The sequence below is a fragment of the Molothrus ater genome, chromosome Z (genome assembly GCF_012460135.2).
Source record: "Molothrus ater isolate BHLD 08-10-18 breed brown headed cowbird chromosome Z, BPBGC_Mater_1.1, whole genome shotgun sequence".
NCBI classification, from domain to species: Eukaryota; Metazoa; Chordata; class Aves; order Passeriformes; family Icteridae; genus Molothrus; species Molothrus ater.
In genome coordinates this window covers 28,939,941-28,965,065 of record NC_050511.2, presented here as the reverse complement: position 1 = coordinate 28,965,065, position 25,125 = coordinate 28,939,941, and the positions used below count along the sequence as shown (strand labels likewise).

Sequence of the window (25,125 nt, the reverse complement as noted above, 5' to 3'; positions counted from 1 at the left end):
CCCAAGTCAAATCTTGTCAGCTAATACAAAAGCAAGGACTTTTATAAGCAAACATGAAATATACCTTTATTTGGGAAGAGCCTAAGGCTGGTGAATGATTTGGCATTTATCAACTGATTGGTAGAAATCCTTGTTCTGAAGAGTCATGAAAGCTTTCTGGACAGTTGTGTTCACTGTACAAAGGCCCTGGAATTGTTGGTGAATTGGGTGAAGATTATTTCTCCTCTGTTCTTCCAGCTGCAGGTATTAGCATTGAAAGAAACAGATAGACCCACATGATTCCATGACTAGTGTCATCACCAAAATGTGGATTTCTTTGATAATGGGATGGCCTATATATGTGGCACCTGCTTGCTGAATGAAGGCGGGATTCGGCTCTCTCCAAGGGGGAAGAGATTCTTTGGTGAAGGGCTAGCAGGGCTTATTGATAGGGGTTTAAATTAGATATGAGGGGAGGGAGATATCATCAGGTTTAATAGTGATAAAGTGTGGGACATGCCATTCCACACATACTAGTTAGATGGCTGAGCCAGAAAAAGTCTGGAGAGGGTAAGCAGGTCAGCAGCAGAGCACCAAGACAGTCCAGCCACAGCAGACAGAAAGTCAGCTTCATTGAGGAGCAGCTTAAAACCCCTTTGTGCTAACACATGCAGCATGGGTGGTACTAGAGATGTGTGGATGCCTGCAGGTCTATGACTTTAATTGGCATCATGGAAACACAGGGACCTCTCTTATGACTAGAGTGTTGGGATGAAAGAATGCAGCCACTACACATCATATTTGAAAACTTGTGGCAGTCTGGTGAAATTCCCACCAACAGGAAAGGGGAAAACATGACCCCACTTTTAAAAAGGGAGATAAGGAAGACCAAAGAACTACAGGCCAAACAGTCTCACAATCAGTACTTGTAGAGGTCATGGAACAGATCCTCCTGGAAAATATGCTAAGAGACACTGAAAATAATTAGGTGATTGGTGACAGCCAGCATGGCTTCACTAAAGGCAAATCATGCCTGACAAATTTGGTGGCCTTCTAGGATTGCGTTACAGCAGTGTTGAACAAGGAAGGGCAGCAGAAATCATCTACATGGATTTGTGTGGAGCATGTGACACTCTACCATATATCATCCTTGTCTCTGAACTGGAGAGGCAGGAATTTTGACAGGTGGAACTCTTGGTGGATAAAAAATTGGCTGGATGATGGCACTCCTAGAGTTGCAGTCAACAGCTCAATTCTAGTTACACACTAGTGTCAGCTGAAGATTTAAGGGACCAGTGCTCCTTGCACCTTTGTCAGCAACGTGAGCAGTGGGATTGAGTGCTCCCTTAGCAAATATGCCAATGACACCAAGCTGTGTGATGGGGTCACCACAGTGAAGGACATGGATTGACCTTAACAGGCTTGAGACGTGGGACCTGAGGAAGTGCAACAAGGCTGAGTGAAAGGTTCTGTACCTGTGTTGGGGTCATTCCAAATAATAATACAGACTTAGTGGAAAACAAATTGAGGCTTACCCTGGGAAGAAAGACAGGATGTTTGTGGATGAAAAGTTTGATATGACCCTGCAATGTACACTCGCAGCTCAGAAAGGCAATCTTATCCTGGACTGCATCAAAAGAGGCATGTCCAGGAGGTAAAGGAATATGCTTATACCCTTCTATTCTTTTGTTGTGAGACTGCCACCTGGAGTACTGTGTCCAGGTCTGGAGCCTCCAACACAAGAAAAACTTTGATTAGTTAGAACGAGTCCAGTAGATAGCCACAAGTTGATGAGAGGTCTGAAATACCTCTTCTACAAAGAAAAGCTGAGAGAGTTGGGGCCGTTCAGCCGAGAAAGGATAAAGCTCTGGTGACCTTTTTATGCTTTCCAGTACCTAAAGGAGGGGCTACAAAAGGCTGGAGAGGAACTTTTCAAAAGGGATAGGAAATGGGAGATTTTCCCTAAGCTGAAGGAGGATAGGTTTTGATTAGACCTTAAGAAAAGCTTTACTCTGAGGGTGGTGAGGCACTGAAATAGGTTGCTCAGACAGTTTGTGGATCCCCCAGCTCTGAAGGTGTACAAGACCAGGTTGGATGTATCTCTGAGTAATTTGGTCTAATGGAAGAGATTTCTGTCCATGGCAGAGGGGTTGAATGTAGATTTTGTTTAAGGTCCTAAACCATTCTCTTGTTCTATGGTTATCTATGTGCACTTGTATTGCAAGCAGTTAGGTAGCTCATGAGCAGCATCACACCCCAGGAACTACAAAGATCTGTAGGCTGTGTTTGCTTGCTATGCATTTTTTCAGAAAAGTCTGAAGACTTATCTGACATCTTTGAAAATGTGACACTTCTTAACTAAAGAGAGTTAATGTTGAACAGTTTCTCCTGTTAGTTTTATCCCCTAATCAATTGCATGGCAGTAATGATTAGTTAAGACATTACATAACATGTGGTTTATAGTTAGTGTTGATCCTCTTTCTTTGGTTATTTTTGATTTTCATTTTTGAATGGAATTAATATTATTTTTCAATAAAAATATTTTTGCCATTGCAGTGGAAATGAGGAGCAAGATTTTTTATTTCAAACAGGTTATTTTAGCCATGCAAACTTGATTTCTGAGAAATTTCCTGATCCTACTATGCTGTCAGTGTTATTTGCTAGCAGGTGTCACATTATGAAGGCCAATTACTCTTGTACAATATTTTTTAATATTTCAGTATTAACCACACTAGCATGAAGATTTGGGGCTGTATCTGAGTATTTTAATAGACCCTGTTGTATCTATTCAATATCATTGTGAGTTTCATGCCACTTTAACTTTGCTGTCCACACAGCTGCAATGTTTAGAATTTCTCAGTGTTTTGCAGTCCTACAAGGCATTCATCTTTGCAGCATTCCCTTGTAGCAGCAAAGCACTATCAAGTCCATCTATAGGATGGACAATCAAAGCACAGGGGCAATAGATGTTGAGCAACAGCAGATAAGTAATAATGATAGAAGCAAGAAACATAACTTAGGTCTTCTGAGTTAGTGGCCAGATCTTACACTGCATAGTGATCCTTCCTTGTGTACTTCTCTGGTATAAAGAGGAATTTTCCTTAAGGTTGGTAGATTTGATAATGGTAACTTGATATTTCATGTAAAACAGTAGGGCCTCTTGCAAGAAGGGCAACATCAGTGTTCTATGGTACCTTAGTATGAGTCCAATATGCTAGGTAGTGTATCTCATATGATTTTATACTTATAAAGTTTATAGCCATTTTTAATTAACTTTTTCTTTTGTATCAGCATTTTGATCAATTGTTTGTTGTTTATGAATAATTAGGTGATCACTGAATGTTAAGCAGGATGATTTGGGCTCTCATGCAGCACAGCACAACTGAAATTAAATCCCTCAATTTATGAATTTCTTTTTCAGAGGATCAAATTCCTCGAGGTTTTCCAACCATTGATATGGGCCCACAGCTGAAGGTGGTTGAACGAACTCGTACAGCTACCATGTTATGTGCAGCCAGTGGCAATCCTGATCCTGAAATAACTTGGTTCAAAGATTTCTTACCTGTTGACACAAGCAACAACAATGGCCGCATCAAGCAGCTACGCTCAGGTAGGGTCTTGTTACTGTTTCCACCGACGCCCAGAGTTGTTCTCTCTCACTTTTTCTTTCTTTTCTTTCTCTTCCTTTTTTAAAAATATTTTATTTATAGGTAATAATTTCTCTTTCCCCTCTCCTTTTCTGTGTTACGGAGTATGTTGTCCATGTCTGTGATGTTGTCATAGCTTTCTATAGAGTCTGTCTCTATGTGTTTTGCAGCTTCTGTTTACTCCACATTGCTCACTGCTGTGACTGTATTTTTTGATAATTTTTTTCTTTACTGCTTTCTGCAGTACTTGATGAATCCATTTTCTCCTCTTTCTTTCTTCTTTCCTTTTAATTTTTTTTAACAAATTTATTTCAACATTGGACTTCATTCAGAAATTGCAAGGAGTACCAATGGTTATATTCATCAAAACCAAAACCTGCATTAGACACTTCAATTAAAATCTAAAATGTGTTTATTGCTGTCTTTTCCACATTTGACTTCACCAAAGATTAGCCAGTTTGGACACATCTTCTTTCCTCTCACAAATACATAAAGCACAGTACTTCTTCCCATGCAGATTTATACCTGAAAAAAAAAAAAAGGAAATGAAATCTTTGGGAAATCCATGGAACAAAGTTGGGGGTTTTTTGCTGGCTGAGCATTTTTCCAACACATTTAGCCACAGTAGTGTGCGTCCACGCTAAAGCTTTATGAATCCTATATTTTCTGGATCTACAGAAGTCTGCTTTTGGTGTAGATTCCAGCTTTTGCTGCTCTTTCTCTCTCTTTGCCCCTTGCACCTCCCTAGCAGTTCTCTCACTCTCCTCCTGCCTTAGTTTATTCTTTTGCTCTCTTTAGATTAAAAACAAAACAAAACAAAACCAGAAACAGACAAACAAATCTCTAAATTTATCGAGTTTAATGCTTATCCCAAAATAAGATCAGATCATTGATCACTGGGATATAATGAGCTTTTTTCTTCAACAATTGTAGTAGATATCGTTGTAGAATCTAAGTTGTTTAATCACGTGTCTTCCCAGAATTCTCAGCTTTTGACCTGTCCTGTGATGTTAAATCGTCTTGTTAACCTACTTTTTGCTTGTTGTCAGCAGAACTGTGTAAATTAACCTTCTGTTAATGTAAATTAAGATTTTTTCACATGTGACATAGATGATTTAGTATATAAAGCTTTAACTGAAAACTTTGTACCAAATTATAAGGAATATAATAATATTTTTATGCTGTCTTTCTTCTCTCCGTATTTAAATCTCCAGAATCTATTGGTAAGTGCTTAGTTCTGAAGCGCACTTCACCCCCACTAATTTCCATATTCAGAATATTATGATTATGATTATGATAATTATTATATGATTAGTATTATTATTCTTAAAATGCATGGCATGCATTTTACTAACAGTCAGTGTAGTCACCAGACCCCTATAGTGGCGCACACGCACACCTCCACAGAAATGTTGTCTTATCAGTCATAGCAACACCTAAAAGAAACAGTACACATGTATCACATAGATCTAGAACAGTAAATGCCATAATCCAGCCTAAACTACAGTGTTTGTTTTGAGATAGACTTCAGTATATCCTCTTTTCATATATATATAGATCAATATATATATATATATATTTAAATAGAATTTCCAATATTTTCCTAAAATATGTCATGAGTACAGTTTTGTAAAGTTTCCTTTAAGTATTTGAGGCATATTTGATACATTTCTAACCCTATATAACCGAACGTCTAAGAACTCAGATGCTACTCTGAGAATGGCAGTGCAGCCAATTATAGCCTTTTTGCCCTTTGTGGTACAATGCAACTTGCTTTTATAACCTGATAATACTATCTAATATATTCCTGTTTTAACAGTATAGTAATTCAAGTTTCTCTTAAGACCTTATTTAATTCTGTAAATCTAATTTGATTCTTCTTCCAAAGCCCTAGCCTCCTTCTTCTCGTACTAATGCTTCTTCTTTCTAATCTTATTTGCATTCATATTATCCACCCAGGTGGTACACCAATAAGAGGTAAGAGTGCTGAACTAACGTTCACAGAATGATCTTACTCATTCTTTCTGTCCTTTCATCCCTCTCATTTTGTCCTGTTTTTGGTTTTGTTTTGTTTTGTTTTCCATAAGGAAAAAACAAAACAAAATAAAAACCGCGGAAATGTCCATCATCTGATTTTCTTTTTCCTTTGTCCTGTTTGGTTATGATCAGTGACTCTCATATTGTGACCTTTCTTTCTTCACATTGCCTTTTCCTTTCCCCTTTTCATTTGTTCATTAAAAAAAAAAAAAAAAAAAAAAAAAAAAAAAAAAAAAAAAAAAAAGTGATATGCTTCAAAGAAAGCATATCCAGGTCTCCTGGCCATAGCCCAGTCACAGCGTACCATTTGTCCCTCTTTTTTCTTTTTCTTTTTCTTCTTCTTCTTCTCTTTTTTCTTCTTCTTCTTTTTCTTCTTTTTTCTTTTTCTTCTTTTTTTTCTTCTTTTTTTCCTTCCTCTTTTTTTTTTGTCCAACTGGAGCAAAAAAGATCATTTTTTTTCTTCCTTAGCTGTTCTTTTCCTGGACCAAAGCCAAGATGGTCTGGAGAACAGTAGCAGACATGCAGAAGACAACATGGACTATCTTCTTTTTGTCTTATCTTTCATAAAAGGTTTTTGGTTTTGTTCTTCTTCGATCCTTTTTTTTTTTCTTTAACTTCATAAAATTTAAAATTATGTATCCCCCCCCTAAAAGAATTACAGAAGTGTTTTTTTCCTTTTATTGTGGTTTTGCCTTTTTTTTTTTTTTGGTTGTTGTTGTAGTTTTCTTTTTTTTGGAATTCTCTCACCTCTGGATTTTTGGATCTTCTAATCTACAGGCTTTGGAAATGAAAGGTTACTGACTCATTATTCTTGGTGGTATGTGGTATTGTTGGTTTTTGATTCTCTAGCAAAACTGTTTACTTCTTTTGTAATTCTTGTTTTATATTTTTCTTGGGTTTTGTGACACCACACTGCTAATCCCACTTGTGGATTTTGATGGGTGTCTCAGGAGGGGCCCTCCTATGGTCCTCAGCAGTGGTTGGTTGGTTCTTCCTTGGCATAGACCATACTTTTGAAACTTTTTTGTCTTCTAATTCAACTGCTCTTTGTTTTTCAGCAAACGTACTTTAAGATTGTAAGTTGCGGAAAACGGTCTTTCTTTTCTTATCAATCTGCATGTCTTAAAGGAGTTTTATTTCTTTAAAATAATATTTTGATAATTGTAAATGACTAATACAATTTCTTTTTTTTCACTTCAAGCAGCCTTTTTGTTCTTGCTGCGCATTTTTGGCTTTCTTCAGCAGAAGATTTCTTGAAGTCTGTCCTGCTTTTTTATGAGTACCACCTTTTGTGCTACTTTTGTTACTAGATTGAAACAATTAAATAAAAAATAAAAAACTATAATGACCCAACTATTTAATCTCTATTGTTTTATTAAAAGCCATTCTTCCTTGAAGCAGTCTCACCCATCTTCATTTAATGGTTTAGGAAATAGTATTGTTTAGACAGGGTTTTGTTGTGTTTTTTTTTGCCAAATGCTAATTGTTTTCCTGTGCTAGCACTGATGATGTGAAAAAAATAATCTCTGTTTTTTTCATTGCATCATTTTCTGTCTGTGCACCTTAGCAAGAAAATGAATCGACGTTGAGTGGACCTTCGCATACAAGCTTTTCATATTGTTGAGAGGTGTATTATTATGGATGTAAAAAGCCTTCTCTGACCCTCTTTTTGGCAATGTATTTTATATTCATACAGGTGCCCTCCAAATTGAACTGAGTGAAGAATCTGACCAAGGCAAATATGAGTGTGTTGCAACCAACAGTGCGGGTACACGCTATTCTGCCCCTGCCAATCTATATGTCAGAGGTAGGAATGACATAACCCTGGCATCCACTGTTCGTGCAGGCTCAGGGCTAAGATACTCTCAGGATCTGTACAGTTACCACTGTAATGATGAAAATGCCATGGTAAATGTGTCAATTGTAAAGCTAATTTTAAACTGTAGAGGAAAGGCTTGGGGTTTATTTTGTTCTTTTAAAGCACTCTTGAGTCCAGTCTATCCTGTGGGTTAAGGTTTGTAAGTATATTTATATTTTTGCATTTTAACTTCTATTTTTTTCCTGCATTGAGTTAAATTGTGCTTTGCATTTATTTTCTTGCATTTGTTTTGTTTTATTTCCTTTTCTATTCAAACTCCTGAAGTGACTGCTCTGTGTGCCACTAATCAGCTGAGTGTAACCCTGGGGCATTGAGGTGTATGCCTACCTGACCTCTGCTGTCTAACTGCAAAGGAAAGGCTTCTAACATTATAACTTTGTGTATGCAGAGCAAAACTGTATTTTCTTCTTTTCTCTTTCTTCTTAATATATATGTATGTGTATATATATTTTTTTTTAATGTTTTTTTTTTTAGTGTAGACTTGTAAGTGAAGTTTAGTCCTTTAGAATGATAGGGGTCAATTGGCTATATTATTTTAAGAAATTTCCTTTGTGTATGACAGGTATGACTAATAATAAAACCATTATATTCTTCTGTATGGTGGTAAAAATGGTTATTAACATATTGATTTTTTTTTTTTTGGTTCAACTAGAAAGAAGGGCTTTGTTTCAGGCAGTATTTCCTACGTCTGATTGATCTAGAGTTCTGTAAAACAAAGCCTATTACATACATACATACATATGTGTGTATATATATGTGTGTGTGTGTGTGTGTCTATTATATAAGGGGATGGGCGGGGGAAATAGGAATGAAAATATAAACAGCTTAAACCTTACTGTAGGATGGATGACCTTACAGAAAATGTCTAGCCTGATTTTGAAATTTTTTTAGAGCTGATTTTTCTATCAACCTGATGCGTTTTCATATGGTGTTACTCTTTTGGCTAATTAAAAAAGAAAAAGAAAGGAAAACCTTTCATAGTTATAACATCCGTAGAAATTTATTTGATATTTTATTTTCTTTCTCTTCTCCTCCAACATACTGACTCTCCTGTACTGCATGAGGCATGTATACCTTTATATCCAAAGGAAAATTTCAAAATTATGCTAGCTATTGTTTCCGTTGTAGCTGTGGAAAATGCTAACTTTTCAAGATGAGGTAGGAAGGTTTAATTAGAGCAAGTAGAGATGTTCAAGTAGCAGTTGAAAGCCTTGATATGGCCTTTTTACTCTCTCTGTGTTTCCCTTGTTTTTCTCCTTTCCTCATTTCATTGTGTTCTGCATCAAACCCCCTACATCCCTCAGAGCTGCGAGAAGGTTGGTGTGTTTTTTACTTTTTACCCACCTTACAAAACTATTAATTAAACCAATAACAAAGAATACAAATGAAATGAATGTAGCTGCATTGTGGCATTTTTTAAGTTAATGTTATGTTTAAGCAGAGAATGCTCTGGTCATGGCTTCTGATGAGTGCTGGTATCTAACTGTTGTGCATGACACGAGAGAATGAACCTGGATGCATGGCAATCTCTTTAGCTTTTAATACTAACGTCTACTAAACTTGGTCAGTGTTCCTGCTTTTCTTCCCTTTTAATTTCTTGTTCATACTGATGCCTGCTTTTCAAGGAATGGTTTCAGTAGTTGCTTTTCCAAATAGCCCACGCATGAAGACTAAACTCTCCTTTGTCTATAAGGATTTTGTGCAATACAAGAAGTTGCTCATTGCTTGGTGTTTGCTTTGTCTGGCCTCTGTGAACTGGCCATTTACGGATGTTTTGCTCTCTGCTTGTTCCCCTTCTGCCTGTCATTCACTCATGAGGCCATTGCAGTAAGCCCCTTCTGAATCCATAGAGGATCACGGAAATTTAATCAAGCCTGGAGGAAAGGTTTCAGATTAATATAGTTTTCCTGTTGGTTTTTTTGGTTTTTTTTTTTTGTTTTCAAACTCACTTATAGTCTTATTTTACTTCTAACTTTTTTGCTGAATTAAAACTGTGTTTAATGATTAGCCTCTATTAAGGCCAAATAAATACAGTTTCGAGTACACCATCCAATGAAAGGCCTAAATACAAGCCTACCTCTCTCAGCTACCTCTGTCACATCCACCTCCCACACACATGTGCACACCACTGAGAATATTTGAAGCAGGAACACTGATCTGTTATTGCCTGGTAATTTTCTCGGTGTTGTGTTTGTTTTTAACTACTTAATATTAACTACTCTGTTAGTGAAATGTCCTGCTATGTGTTTAAGGTTGCCACCCCTTGCTATCAATACAGAAATGTCTAATATTATTAATCCTTATTTTGCTTTCCCTAAACTGTGAGCATAGTAGAACCCTGAATGTTAAATATTCTGCTATTTCCCCAGTCGCTCTTCCTAGCAGTTGCTTTTTAACCACCTAAATTTAATCTAAGTTCCTTCTCCCTCAAATGCTATGCTCCTGTTAAACTCCTGTATCTGTCAGCCTATCCTATTTCCATTGCTTTCAAGTTTCTTTTTCTCACCCAGTGGGTTTTTTTTGTGTTGTTTTCTCTCTGCAGTTTTTACTCAGACATTTCCCTAAGCATGATTCTCTACAGTTTCTGTCATTTGCTTGCCTGCATGACCAAATCCAGTACTTTGTACTGGCTTTGCCTAGTTTCTTTCTGTGACTGTCTCTTTTTCTATCTGTCTCTCTCTCTCAATATATATATGTATATGTATATTTATATACATTTGTATATATGTATACATATGTGTGTATATATATATATATATTTGAATCTGTGTGCAATTCTATATTTTTTCTATGTTTGTTTCAGTGTTAGTGTGAGGTCTTGAGGCTGCATCTACTTTGAGTCTGAAAGCAAATGAAATTGCACTTTCAATTTATTCTAGGCAGTGTGTTCCAGGACTGTGATGTGACGATGTGGCGTAGCACATTTATTCACATCAACTGGAAGCATGCAGCATTGAAGTTGGTGATCAACTCAAGCATGCTGTTGACCTTCCAGTTTTCTTCTGTGCATATATATATGTGTCGGCATAAAAAAATGCATATATATATGTGCGCCTGTATGTGTGCGTGCACGTGTGCGTGTATATCTTTTGCATGGTGTTTGTGTATTGTTAGTATGTAGTTAGTTACATGTGGGGCCCTAGCAGGTCTGAATCAGCCTTTGTATGAATGTGCCTAATGATATCCTCAAATAAATACAGAATAAATCATACTGTGTGCAGACAAAATTCTTGTTTAGTCTCTTATTTCTCTTATATATATTTTCTGGCAGACTGGAATAAACAGTAAAATAATAAATTGTGTCTGTACACTGCATGCTGTCCTTATGCAAGACTCAGTTTCCTTTTTTGTATATGTTATTACCTTTTTTTGTGTTTTGTTCCAGTTCGACGGGTCCCACCGAGGTTCTCTATACCCCCAACAAATCATGAGATCATGCCTGGCGGGAGTGTAAATATCACCTGTGTTGCGGTGGGATCACCAATGCCATATGTGAAATGGATGCTAGGAGCAGAAGATTTGACACCTGAGGATGATATGCCAATAGGGAGAAACGTCCTTGAGCTTAATGATGTCAGACAGTCTGCAAACTATACTTGCGTTGCTATGTCTACCCTTGGTGTTATAGAAGCAATAGCGCAGATAACTGTCAAAGGTATATCTCAAGCACATTTATTTGGACACAGTTCTGTCTTTTATTTCATTCATTCTGAGCAAACATATTACACTGAAAGGTCTAAATGCCATTTGCCCTCTTAAATCAAGAGGGTAAATCTTCTAACCACTCACTAGCATAAGACAAAATACAGGTTCAGACAGCAGTAATAATCACTAATTGAATAATTAATATTTATTAAAATAAGTTAGTAATAATTTTCCATTACTCTTCTGTGTCTAGCTCCCAGCCTTCATTTCAGTTAAAGAAATTATCTTGAAATGTTGTGTTTCTTTATCAACAGCAGGAACCTTTGAGAACCAGTCATTTGATTTTTAGAATTGCTGGGTGTCCAAGTATCATATTCACTGAGTAATTGAAAACAAGAGGTTCAAAAAATATCTGAAAATTCAGTTATAATTGTGAATTGCCTTTCTATAAGATTCCTCTTTGGATATGGTTATGATTTATTACAAAAGTCAGTATCATTAATTCATGACAAATTAACTGCATTGGACAGAACGTGAAGATTTTCCAATAGTTTTTGGAGGAAATTGTAATTGACAAAAGCTTGCTCTGAACAGATTACTCCTTCTTTCCATTTTGTCTTCCCGTTTATTTTTGTTTTGTTCTTAGTTACTGTTTGTAAGCTTTTTTATTCTAATAAAGAATGTCTACTGTTACATAGTGCTAACTGTATTTTTTGTTATGTGTATTTAGCCTTACCCAAACCTCCTGGAACACCTGTGGTGACAGAAAGCACAGCAACTAGCATAACGTTGACTTGGGATTCTGGAAACCCTGAGCCAGTTTCGTACTACATAATCCAACACAAACCCAAAAACTCAGAGGAGCCATATAAAGAAATTGATGGGGTGGCCACAACACGTTACAGCGTGGCTGGCCTAAGCCCATATTCAGAGTACGAATTTCGGGTAGTTGCTGTAAATAACATTGGGCGAGGGCCCCCCAGCGAGCCTGTGTCAACAAGGACTTCAGAGCAAGCACCTTCAAGTGCACCACGCAATGTACAGGCCCGTATGCTGAGCTCCACCACCATTCTGGTACAGTGGGAAGAGCCCGAGGAACCTAATGGGCAAATTCAAGGTTACAGAGTTTATTACACCATGGACCCCACTCAGCATGTCAACAGTTGGATGAAGCACAATGTGGCTGACAGCCATATTACCACTATTGGGAATCTGGTACCCCAGAAAACATACTCTGTGAAGGTTCTTGCTTTTACTTCTGTTGGGGATGGACCACTTTCTAGTGACATTCAAGTCATCACTCAAACAGGAGGTAAGCTAGCAATGAGCAAAATTTGTGAGAGAGACTTTCAGTTTAAAGTGTTGCAAAAAAACTACCCCTCAAGTATAGCCTGTTTATTCAGGCAGTTTTTGCAGATAACCTTTCTAAATTCCACAGTGCAGGTTATCTTTGCAGAGTGGAAATTACCCCATCATGCTTTCTTTTTTCATCAGTGTCAAAAACTATATCTGCAGTGCAACTGAAATCTCAGGGAAACTTTCATTCTGGGGGTGGCCAAATCTTACGGCTTTTGTTTGTCAGTGCTCTGTGCACTAAACCTACTTCTCAGTAATTCTTCATAGCTTTTTTTGAGATGTTATTTGTGTGTTTTGGTGGGTTTTCTTTAGGCGATATGCAGTTCTCCTATGCCGAATCACTCTAGGGAATATTGCTTTTGGAAATTTAAAATGTATGTGTACTGCATATTTATTCAAATAGTTGGTAAAGATTCTGAGAACACAGAAAACATGAGAGCAATAAATACAACAAATCTTTGTGTACATTCAAGCAAGTAGGTTTGTACACTTTGGATTTATAAGTCAAATCAAAGCTGCCCCAACAAAATGCATACCTCAGGGTCACTATTTTTTTGGTTTATGTTTGCAGTTAGGTTGTTTTGTTTCTGTTCAAGAACTTTTAGGTCCATGAATTAGTTTTACTAGTAAAGGAAAAGCAAGCACAGTAAAAAACATGGCAGAAAAGTTTTTATGAAATCTAAAGTGAGGAGCTCTGGTAGAGTTACACTGCACAAAGTGTTTTATTGTAGCAATAAGAAATAAAAGGTCCTTTTGTCTAGCAGTTTAGAGAAGTCTGTATGAAGTATTACTGCAGGTCAGTGATTTCCTAGAAATATATAATAGTACTTGAATTTTTTAGTACAGGAAAGTTTCCTGTAGCAGAATTTAGCATCCCTCCAATTCTTAAAAACAGATCTCTAAAGTATAACTGTAGACCGTTATGTTTCATCCAGTTTTTACTTCTGCATTTTACCAACATGCATTTAATAAAGACAGTAATTGATGTATTGTCCTGGAATCATTATAGGCGTTGTGTTGCACAAAGATCTAGATGTTACCTTTTGCAGTATCTCAGCTAAGTTACAAAGTTACGAAATTTGCACATGCAATTGTCAATATATACACCACAGTTTAGTTTTGGCATTTGCAACCATTTTCAGAGAGCTAGTTTTTATTTTGACATCTGACTTCTGATTGAATCCACATTCATGAGGCTTTTCCAGAAGAAGGTTTAGTGAGCTCCTTATCTGTGTTTTCACTCACAACTGCAAACCTCTTAGATTAGCAAGTGTCTGACAGTGGCTTCCTCAGTGAAGGATGAAGGAATCAAAATAATGAGCACTGAGGCTCAGCTGGACTGGCCCAAGTTACATTACTTTCTGAGGTCACTTCACAAAAGTAAGCATGTCCATCTGTTTCTGATTACTGTTGCAATCTGAAGAAATTATAACAACATTAACAGTGCTGGAGTGTTTCTCAATACATTATTTCAATGTTTAATTGTGACTATATTAAAGAAATTGAAAGAAAACAAAGAATGGGGCATACAGGAAGCATATTTAAGCACTGATACTTTTACTTGAAATACGGATGTTTTAAGTCGTAAAAGAGATAGAAAATGCAAAAGTCTAGTGAACTTGTCCAGTTCAGGGTATGGTTAAAAACTAGGATTTGCCCATCTCTCTACCAGTAGTTTATCTTCAGCAAAAATCATAGAAAAAAATGCCCTCCTTGCCCTTCTCTTCCCGATTTGCTTTTATGTACATCTGAATATGATTGTTTTAGTTAAAATCTCTCAAGATTAAACACATTCCGAATATTAAAGCAAATATAAAGTGCCATTTAAGGTCAGGGAAAATGGATTTAATGGAAACATTTTAAAAGAGTTAAGGTAGGAATGGGATGCTGATTACGTTTGGTTGATTTTATTTTAAACAAATAAGCCTGCCATTATATATATATATTTAGCTTAACCTTCACCTTGGGGATATTAGACCATATATAAAAGAAAATCTTGCTGACAAGTGTGACTTACAGGCTCTATTAGATGGTTCAGAGTTTTCCTGCCTTAAGTGTATTCTGATCTTTGGAGACAGATTATAAAAATGACTAATTTGTTCTTAAAAATACTGTTCAGAGGAATTTTTATTTTCTTAGTATAGCAGAATTACTCTTTTGAAATGGGTGTATGAATGGCTTCTTTCTTTGCAGATCAGCTGAAACTCTGCTGGTAGTGAAATTTAGATTTTTAATTAAAATATTTACTGGGAGCATGTAGTTTGAGGGGAAGTGAAGGGTATATTTTTTGGACAACCAGACATTGAAAAAAACCCAAAAAAATTCAGTTTTGGTGTTCAGTATTTTTCTTAAGCATTTGAAGGCAAAGCCATGTCATATTGCCCAGTTGTTTTCAGCAGTGCCTTCTTTACGGTAAAAAGACCCAATTTTAACGGATTCTGTAATCAGAAAGGAGCTGTGGAGCTGAGCCTTTTGAGTAAAAGGAAACCAGTTCCAAAATTTGAGAAAATTTTTACTCCACATTTTGGGCCAAAGGATTAGATTCTGTTCAGGATGGAGTCAGGATTCGTCTATTACGTAGGTTAATTGACTTACCAAATTTTAGAATAAAGGAAGATTGATACAAGTTTTAGGGTGATACTTCTTTTGGTTTTGTTTTTGTTTCTGTTCCTGTTCCTGTTCTTGTTCTTGGTCTTGTTCCTGTTTTTGTTTTTTTACTTTGTTAGAAAACAAAATTTGTTTCAATCCAGTTTAGCTGCTCAGGACGCACTTTTCATAACTCCTTTCTGGGCTTAAACCTGTCATAAGAAACATCATTTAATCTGTGTGTACCAAGAAAATTTAGAGTTTTGAACTGTCTCAGTTTGGGCATTCATTTAATTTTTAACCTGCAAAGAGAGGAGAGCTAGTAAAGGAATTAAGTGAATCTTGTTTTTCTTCTGAGCTTAGATAGAAAGACAGTAGAGAGTTCACAAGGTCTATTGGATAGCGAATTACTGGAAAAAGAGCTAGGGGAAAAAATTAATAATATTCAAGGAAATGAATGTGCACCTGTTAGCATATGTTTCAGTGGAAAAAACTTAAAGCACAAAACATATTAGTTTTAAATGAAGGATTCTCCATTATTTGAAAACTGAGATTTATTACAATTATTAAACGGTAATGCTCTGAACATAGGAAAAAAGACAGTAATGAGAAGCTCAAGTATCTGACTTGCAGGGCACATAAATGGAGCCTTAGATTCAACAAAATTAATGTTTCTAGAGTTCTTGTGGTAAAAGAAGATTAGAAGTTCAGAGAAAGAGTTGGTAGCACGGTAGTACTGTTCTGTGTTGTAGCAAGCTAGCTACTTTACCAGACATTTAAATTTTTTTTCATGAACACATAAATGGGGAGACCTGATGTCTCTGAAACCCCACAGTCCTAGCCTGCTGCTGCAAAATGCCTTTTGCAGCATTTCATGAAATGGACTTCCACATGAAAAGAGTTGAGAGCATGTACCTAGAATCTCAAAAAGCAAGAAAGCAGGTGGGAGAAATTTAGGGTTGAAAGGAACCTCTGGAGATCATCCAGTCCAACTCCTCTGCCAAGGTAGGGTCACTTGGAGCAAGTGACAAAGGAACATGTCCATGTTTTGAGTGTCTCCAGAGAGGGAAACACCACAACCTCCCTGGGCAGCCTGTTCCAGTGCTCTGCCACCCTCAATATAAAGAAGCTCTTCCTCAGGTTGAGGAGAAATTTCTTGTGGTTTAATATATGGCCACTTCATCATCCTCTCTGTGGGCACCACTGGAAAGAATCTGCCATCATCCTTGTGGCATCCCACTTTGAGATACCTACATGTATTGATGCTGAGGTGGGGTATAGGATAGCTTTTTAACTGACTTAAATTTTAAAACTTCCCTCAAGGGACATTTGTTCCCTCGAGGGACATTTCTGGTCAAGTAGAAAAGACTATATCAGCTTTTGAATAACTCCCCTACTATCAATGCACAGGTAACTTTTGTTAAGTGTTGTAGTCTCTATTTTACTTCGTTTAAATGCTAACAAGATGAGTTCAGTATTGAGAATCTTAGCTTCACACACTGATAATTTATCTCTTCACTGTGTTCTTTAGTCATTCAGAGAGGACCAGGTAGACTCTGTCTTTAAGACTGACTGACATGTTTATTTTATTCTCAGGGCTCCCACTATGTCAGTTAGAGATAATATTTGGAAAAAGTGATTTATGAATTTCTGACTATTTTTCAGATAATATACTATACTTTTTTAAAATCTGAAATGTATAGTAGTTAATTATTTTGAGTGCTGTGGTTCTTTGTTTGATACTGCAAACCTCAGGTATCTTCAGACTCATTAGAAGAGATTATTTCAGTTGTAGCAGAGACAGGGAGAACACAATGCACATATTATTTTGTATGTTACACAGTGCACTTTTTATTTTGTATGTTACCCATTTTATTTTTTAATTATATTCTATTAGGACTTGTTTTTCAAAAAATATGTATATTGTTTACAAAGCAAAAACTCTGGAGCACAGTAGGTCTTCAGTTGTAAGAGTTCCTCTGTAGAGTTTCATGCTTCTTTCAGAGAAATCAGAAGCATAAACTTTGGTCCTTTTAGGTTCCCTACTGATTGTAAATTCTCTTGATCAATCTATTGTCCTTTGCAAAGCTTGTTTCTTATTGAACTCATTGAGTTTTACTTTAGTACTGGGTTCATACCAGAGCTTATTGGCAATAAGGTGTGTTTAGTTTCTGTTATTTTGGTTTTGTTTTCTTTCTTTGTCATCTTCTCTTATCTGTTTGGAGCAATGCAGACTTCCTTATCACCTTTTTCTTCTGTCAGTGTTTACAGCATCAGAGTTGTCTAACTGTGGTTAAAAAAATCCAAGGGGAGACTAAATTTTAAAGCAAGATATTATTTTGACAAACAGCATTTGGAAAAGTCCAATTAGCCATCAGCTTGTATTATAAAATGATTGAGAATTGCAGATCCAAGATGACAAAGGGTTTGGGTTTTTCTAAAAAGAATACTTGGAGAATGAGGGTCTTAAAACATGTAGAGAGTCAGGAAATACCCTTAGTTCTCCATCTGCTGCCATATTTATCATAACAGATGGTACCAGCTTTCACATGAGTCACTTGACTGATCATTTACTATTACTGCCTGGCTCTGTTCTACAATTCATGTATCCATACATTAAGCACAGATCATAGCATTACAGGACAATCAGGCTGGCAGGATGATTATCTGAGGAGGAGTCCAGCCACAGCCACTGCCCAGAGCAGGCTCAGCTCTGGGGTCAGACTGAGTTTCTTAGGGCTTCACCCACTTGATGTGTAAAACGTCCCAGGGCTGGTATGGTCCAACCTCCTTAGGCCTTGGCTGTGTTTCTGCATTTTCCTGAGCCTCACATGTTTTCAACTTGTGCCACTGCCTCTCACCTGCCACACTCTGTGAAGAGCCTGGCTACATCTCTTCCACTCCTTCTGTCACTGCTGGGAGTGCTGTTGAGAGCCATCCATTCTTCCAGCTGGACCATCGCCAGCACTGCAACCTGTCCTTGCAAAATTAGAATCTGTCACAAACACTTAGTTGATGTTTCCTCTAATGGCTCCCCATGCTTTGGGATCATTTCCTCTTTGCACTTTGCAGGACCCAGGCAGTGTTCTCTTTTTAGACCAGACACCTTTTAGAAAAACATCTAATTAGTCCTGTCCCTTTTTGTTCCTGTAAAAGAGTTGGTCTCCTTTTACTCTCTCTCACTCATTAATAAAGTCCACTCAGGAGCTGGAAGAATATGTACCTCATGTATAAAGGGTCTGTTTGTTGAAGGGTAGATATCAAATGTGCACCAGGTTACACAAGGGCAGTGTTCTCCTGAAATTGGTATTCTGTAGAAGTCTTGGGAAGATAAAAATGAATATACCAAATTATTTTAACAGTTAACTCTCTGAAGTTTTTAGGTCTTTTACTGTACTCAAAGAACATACTTGTAATGCTGTCTTAGAATTCTTCCCTGATAAATGTTTGTGAAACCATCATTATTGTCACATCCTACTTCTTACACCTGTTCTCAGTGTGTTATAAGAAGTGCATCTTTTTATTTTTCCCCTGAAAAAATGAGAGCATGTCATATTTTATTCTTGAACAGCTAGAAATGCTGTGGAAAACTTTCATGCCTTATCAATGGCACTATTAACTGGAAGTAATGTTTTAGAACTTGGGTGCCAAAATTATTGTACACAATCCAATGATATAGTTATGTTTTCCTGTCTTTTCATAGTCAACCTTATAATTTTCTTCACATTTGAAGAAGTAAATTAGGATAATATTTAGTGTGGATAATTTGTGTGACCATTGCAAAAGATACAGCAACAGAGAATATTATTGACTAGTGCAGTCAAAATTGCATTTTGCTTCTTGCAGTTAGAAAGTGTTGTTACTCTATTCTTAAATATACCAGTCATTAAAGGGTGGAAATACTTCACTTAATGAGAAATTAGCTGGATATCTCTTCACTAGGTTATAACTACTTCAGGTTAAACAAGTTGGGTTTTGTATGTGGGTATCATCTTCAAGATCAGGATGTGTTTACTATCTTTCATTTATGAGCTGAGAAAAAAAAATGTAATGTCTGGAAATGCATGTAATAGTTTTAACACTTTATTCTAGACTATTTCAGCTAATCGTGTTGTATTAGCTTTTTCTCATACAGCACATATATATAGATGTATATATTTGCCATTTCACATATAGGTTATTAGATTGCTGGTATTCATCACTAGACATTTCTTCAATTACATTTCAGTTCTGTTTGCTTTATCTACACTGCAAAAGCATTTATTTGAAATCCTTGATAATTTTTAACAGGTGAATTAAATGTATCATTTTACTTTTTCTGTGCTTAGATAATTTTGTTTCATAGTTCTGTGAATACATTTGTTTAAGTTCAGTAAGATAAATAAAATTGATATTGCATGCCATGTTTGGATAACATTTTAAAACATTTGAAAATATTGACGTGTCCAAGTACATAATTGGCAACACTGCTCAACTTTTCTTTAGTGCCTGGCCAACCATTGAACTTCAAAGCAGAACCTGAGTCTGAAACGAGCATACTGCTTTCCTGGACGCCTCCACGGTCTGATACCATTTCCAGCTATGAACTGGTTTACAAAGATGGGGAGCATGGGGAGGAAGTAAGTGGAAAGATTGTACATCTTCTAAGTCATCTTTAAGAAGTTGGACATAAAATACGGCAATGATTTAAATTTCATATATTAGTAACTTATTTTAGTAGAAATGCCTTGATATTTAGGTCTGTTAAGCTCAGCAGTTAGCCTAGTGACAGACTTAAAGTGTGTAAACAGCAGAAAATGTTCGGTTTCAGTTTTGTTTAGTTTGGTTTTGTTCTGCTTTATTTTCTTGAATTTTATTTTTTCTCTGTGGTTTTATCCCAGAGTACAAAGGCATACAGGCAATATAGGGAAATCAGAGTCTCTGAATACTGACCAAGACATTCTCTTATTATCTGCGTTTAGCAACGGGTTTCCACTGAACCTACTACATCGTATCGCCTGCAAGGCTTAAGGCCAAACAGCCTGTACTTGTTCCGCCTAGCTGCACGGTCTCCTCAAGGCCTGGGTGCCTCAACAGCAGAAATCTCAGCCAGAACCATGCAGTCAAGTAGGTGTCTTTCTTTAAATATTTATTCTCTTTGTTTCTATTAATCTCAGCAGCCCAGGTAGGCAGAAACAGAGAAAAAAGCAAAATATGATATTCATGTTGCTTGATACAGCAAAAGAATGCTTAAAATATGAAGTTCTGAGGTGTATCAACTTTATATATGAGTGGCTTTTACATAGTTTCAAAAAACAGCCCAAATAAACCAGTGTTTAAGGAGGCAATATAAAGTTGGCATAATGAAATTTTATTTTATAATAAGGTGAAATGTGTAATGCAATAGGTGTACATTAATAAAAGTCCTTAACCAATAGAGTTCCACCTCCCTACTCTGCACACTTCCTAGGTTGTTTCTGCAGCATCTCCCTAAAGTGCAAAAATTTGTATCAAAAACGTGCAAAGTGGATCAGGTTGAATATTTCAGACTGTACCAGATATTTCTTACCAACTCTTCTGTAGTATCTTATTCTGATTTTGATAAATTTTCTTAATCTAGGCTTTTTATGATGTTCAGTCATTTCCACCTTGAGAAAAATGATTTGGGATGTAAAAAATTGTCAGAGACTTATATATTCACCTTAAAACATTTAAATTAAGACTTAACTAAAACAATCAGCTATGACGTCCACAAGGATTATTCTTGCCTGAGAAGTTAGGTTTTCCTGACAGTTTGCATTACAGTGTGTCATTCAAAAACTTAGTACAATTCTATTTGTATTTGTTTTAAATTACATTGCCTGTTCTTAAAGTAAGATAATTCAAAACAAAAACTTCAGTTTCTCAGTTGACATTAGTCTTTTTAATTTACAGTCATGACAGGTGATTGCACTATCATTCCTTGTTAGTGTTATGTATTAATATCAATTAGTGTGACTGGAGCACAGTGCAGATCACCTTTAAGCAAAGCTAAATGTGTTTCTGAAGCATTTCTAAGGCACTTGGAATAAGCACAAAAAAACACATGTAACACAAGGTTAGTTTTAGATATAGTGGCAAGGCAATTTTTCAGTTTAGTAATTCAGAATGAATAATTTGATTAAGAAATAGGTGTTTATTTATTCTGGGATCCATTTCAACTATTTAGAGTGGTCATTATCTTATATTGGGTGAAGATTGCTTAGACTGCCTACAAAACAAATGTCTAGGAGCCAAGGCTGTGTGTTCCTTATAAAGAACATTGCCATCTTCTCTTCTTGCATATAAGAATATATTATGTTTATCTCAGCCTCGTGTCTTCAGATAGTAGCAACATCCAGTTGATTTCAGTGGTCAGACCCACGTTATTTGCTGCAAAGTTTACATTTGTTTTTTAAAAATGTGCAGTTAAGAAAAAATATATATGCATTAATAAAACTGGTTAAAGTAAGCCTTCAAATTAGCCTCAGTTACATAAGTGCAATATTTTGCATTTTCAGAGTATGATGGATTAAAAATTAATAAACTTCTGTGATTTTATTAGCAATATTCACCAGAATGTGCTGTTGCTTTTCATCTTTGTATCAGTGGGAGATGCTGCAGGGATTTATTTCTTTTTTGTAAGACCCTTAAGGGACATTTTACATGTGTTTCACTTCCTGCACAAGTTAATGGTAGAAGGGGATCCATTTCTTTTGAGTAGCTGATTACTGAATTAGTCTATAAAAATAACCCAAAATGTGTTAATTCTCATCTGCTCTTCCCTCCACCTCCTCTACTTAATTGAAATTCTAGTAAATTCCCTCCTATCTTCCCTTTGGAGGTGCAGTGTACCATACTGAGTAAAAAGCCATTGATCCCTATAGAAAGAACTGTAGGGAACCAAAGGATACATGTGTAAATGCAGTCGGTCACAGCAGGGTCCTAGGCCTTCTCTGTTGTTTTAATTTTGTTTGATGTGACTATTATAAGTACGTCTAAGTATCCGTTTGTTTCTTTTTTCCCTTAAGAAACTGAAAGAAAAGGTGGAGAGGGGGATGTAAAGGGGAAAAAAGATCTTGCACACAAAATTTATGTTTTTCTTACAAGACAGGAGGCAGAAATAGGAAAGGAGTTCACATCCCCTCCTTCTGCTAGTGAGTTTGAATTATGGCTCCTTTTTTGGTGCTCTGAATGATCTGTTAGTAAGCATAGATTTTGGTAAGTCAAAGTGCATTTAAGCAGATAAATGCATACCTAACTTTCAGTACTAGATTTGCCTCACTGAAAGCAGTGGAATGACATGCATGCTTAGATGCTCTGAAGCTTGGGGAAGGTAAATATGCTAACATACTCCTTTGAGAACAAATGAGTAAAGGTGAGCATTTCTGCTCTGGAAGACTGCTGACAGGAGATCAGTCAGAAACTCACATTCTGAGGTGTTGAGCTTGTAAACTCACTTTGTAAAATGAATACCTGCTTTCTTTACATGTTGTTTGGGGTAGATTTTTTTCTTTTCTGTAGAAATAATATACATTACTGGTAGGATTAATTCTTTGCTAGCAAAGGTGTCTCCAAGAGGAGTTAAAAAAATAAAACTGACAGCTGATCTAGGGTAAGTACAAGTTACAGTCAGAATCAACAAGCCTGTCACTTTTTCCTGGTAGGTAAATCTTTGACTAAGACTTTCATCATCTTCTATGGACTGCATGCTCATAGTATGTTTGCTACAATAAATGTTTCAGTAAATGCTTTCAATTTGAATGTAATTTATGGTTGAACTTGTATCAGGCAGACTCATTAAAAAAAAAAAATAGTAATTTGTTTATGAGAGTGGAAAGGCTGCAAAAATGGCAACCTATGGAGCAATTTCTAGCAATTATTGCAAGTTTTTAGGAGTTCTGTTAAAGATTTTCTGTCTTGAGGAAAGTAAAGCCACTTGAAGGGGATGTCAAAATTTGTAAGTAAATACATGTCACATTTTATTTAAATTGTTATAGCTTGCACTAATTGCAAGGATTGTAAAGATAGATCAGTAGTCATAGAGGTATCACGTTTTTGTTTTATTTCAAGAAGAATTTTAATTACAGGTAGGTAATATTATTTTGAGGCTTCATTTTCATATATTTCCCCTACATCCTTTTTCACCATTTAGTTCACCTGTTCATTTTCAGTTTCCTCATGTTAATAAGCCAAGGTGCATATGATTATCTGACGTTCTGCTGTTTTGAGTTTCTACTTTTTTTGTTTAATTATTATTTTCATTTGGTTCTCTTTTATTTATTTTTATTTTTTCTTTTTGTTCATTTTTTTCAATCACTTCTATCCTTCCACTCAAATCCTCCTTTAACCCACTACTGAAATTAGAGCCATCAGCTCCTCCTCAAGACATTAGTTGCACAAGCCCCAGCTCCACTAGCATTTTGGTAAGTTGGAAACCTCCACCGGTGGAAAAACAGAATGGCATTATCACTGCATACTCCATCAAGTACATTGGAATTGATGGAGAAGATGTCAAGCCCCATGAAATTTTGGGAATTTCCTCGGACAGTACCCAGTACCTTTTGGAACAGCTGGAAAAGTGGACTGAGTACCGGATCTCTGTGACTGCTCACACTGATGTTGGACCTGGCCCAGAGAGCTTAGCAGTATTGATTCGGACAGATGAAGATGGTATGTTGCCTCCACTACATCAGTTTGCACCTCTATGACTCTGTCATCTGCTGTCTTTTGTATAGGCTAACAGTAATTTTTTCTGCTCCTCTTTTTTTTTTTCCCCGAATATAACCAGATATTTTCACCCTTTGAGCTTTTTATTCAAAGACTGTTCTTTCTACACCATTTTTCTATTTGGTATTTTTGTATTTTTTTAATCAGAAAATTTTTTTGCAAGTGACATGAATCTGCTGCTCCTTTGAGCCCATACGTATCCTTCTTGCTCCTCCTTTAATGAAAAATAACTCCTAGGGAAAATCTTCCTGCCTTTTCCTTGATTTTACAGTCATTGCCATTTTTAAACAGTTATGTATATAAACTTTTTTTTCAGGTCTTGGTTTTTTGGTTGTTTGTTTTTGGTTTTTTTTTTAGCTGCTTTCTTCTTCCATATTGTCCTTTTTGATTTAAGGGTTTTTTTGGATTGTGGGTTTTTTTTGTTGTTTTTTTTTTGTTTTATTTTTTGATCTTGGAAAACTGATGCTCCACACATTTTCTTTTCTTCCATTCTTGAAAGTGACAGAAGACAGCCTTGTAATCAGCCTCCTTTTTATCCTGAGGAAAAAAACAAACCGAAATAAAACATAGAACTTGACAAACAAAAAAAAGGGCAACTTTTTTTTTAATCTTTTGTAGTTTTGTTATTATTATAGTATTATTATTTCGATGATTAAAATCTCTCTTTGTATTATAATGCTTTGAATCTCAAAGCATCTTCCTTGGCTTTTGTACATTTTTACATGTTTTTCTATTTCTCTAATACTCCTTTTTCTTCCATTTTTTGCATCAGTCATGTTTTTTGATCTTTTCACTGAAAGGTAGAGCAGATTTGTTGAACATCTTCATTTGCTGAATGATTTGTATTCTTCAAAGACAACATAGTGAGTCTGCCCTTTCTTAAAAAAAGCGACAGGCATGGGTGGGACAGGTGGCTGTAATTCTCTTCTGTCCAATGATGTTGTTCCAGTTCCTAGTGGTCCTCCTCGCAAAGTCGAGGTGGAGGCTGTCAACTCCACTGCTGTTAAAGTGTCGTGGCGCTCGCCTGTGCCCAATAAGCAGCACGGCCAGATACGAGGCTACCAGGTGCACTACGTGAGGATGGAGAACGGAGAGCCAAAGGGCCAGCCCATGCTGAAAGACATCATGCTGGCGGATGCACAGGTAACTGGGACACTCCCTTCTTTCCTGGGTCACAGCCAAAACATTTCGTGTACCTAAGAGTTGCCTTTTGTTGTTGGGGGTCTTTTTTCTTTCTATTGAACAGTCTACCAGCTAGCATTTTCTGTG

At 36.4% G+C, this 25,125-nt stretch overlaps 1 protein-coding gene across 7 annotated transcripts in view; it reads left to right on the top strand.

Annotated features, from left to right (window-relative positions):
- The window catches only part of PTPRD (protein tyrosine phosphatase receptor type D), a 1,172,279-nt gene that overhangs the window by 1,027,375 nt on the left and 119,779 nt on the right, over positions 1-25,125 (top strand). For 4 of the 7 annotated variants that reach the window (XM_054517858.1, XM_036402898.2, XM_054517856.1 and 1 more), the window contains exons 12-19: positions 3,401-3,589; positions 5,586-5,603; positions 7,360-7,470; positions 8,847-8,858; positions 10,928-11,197; positions 11,918-12,499; positions 19,615-19,748; positions 20,091-20,235. In XM_054517858.1, the coding sequence (XP_054373833.1) occupies positions 3,401-3,589; positions 5,586-5,603; positions 7,360-7,470; positions 8,847-8,858; positions 10,928-11,197; positions 11,918-12,499; positions 19,615-19,748; positions 20,091-20,235 (1,461 nt within the window). Of the gene's footprint in view, positions 1-3,400; positions 3,590-5,585; positions 5,604-7,359; positions 7,471-8,846; positions 8,859-10,927; positions 11,198-11,917; positions 12,500-19,614; positions 19,749-20,090; positions 20,236-23,493; positions 23,800-24,805; positions 25,000-25,125 lie in introns of all 7 variants that reach the window. The other 3 variants (XM_054517855.1, XM_036402899.2, XM_036402900.2) reach the window with 3 other exon arrangements.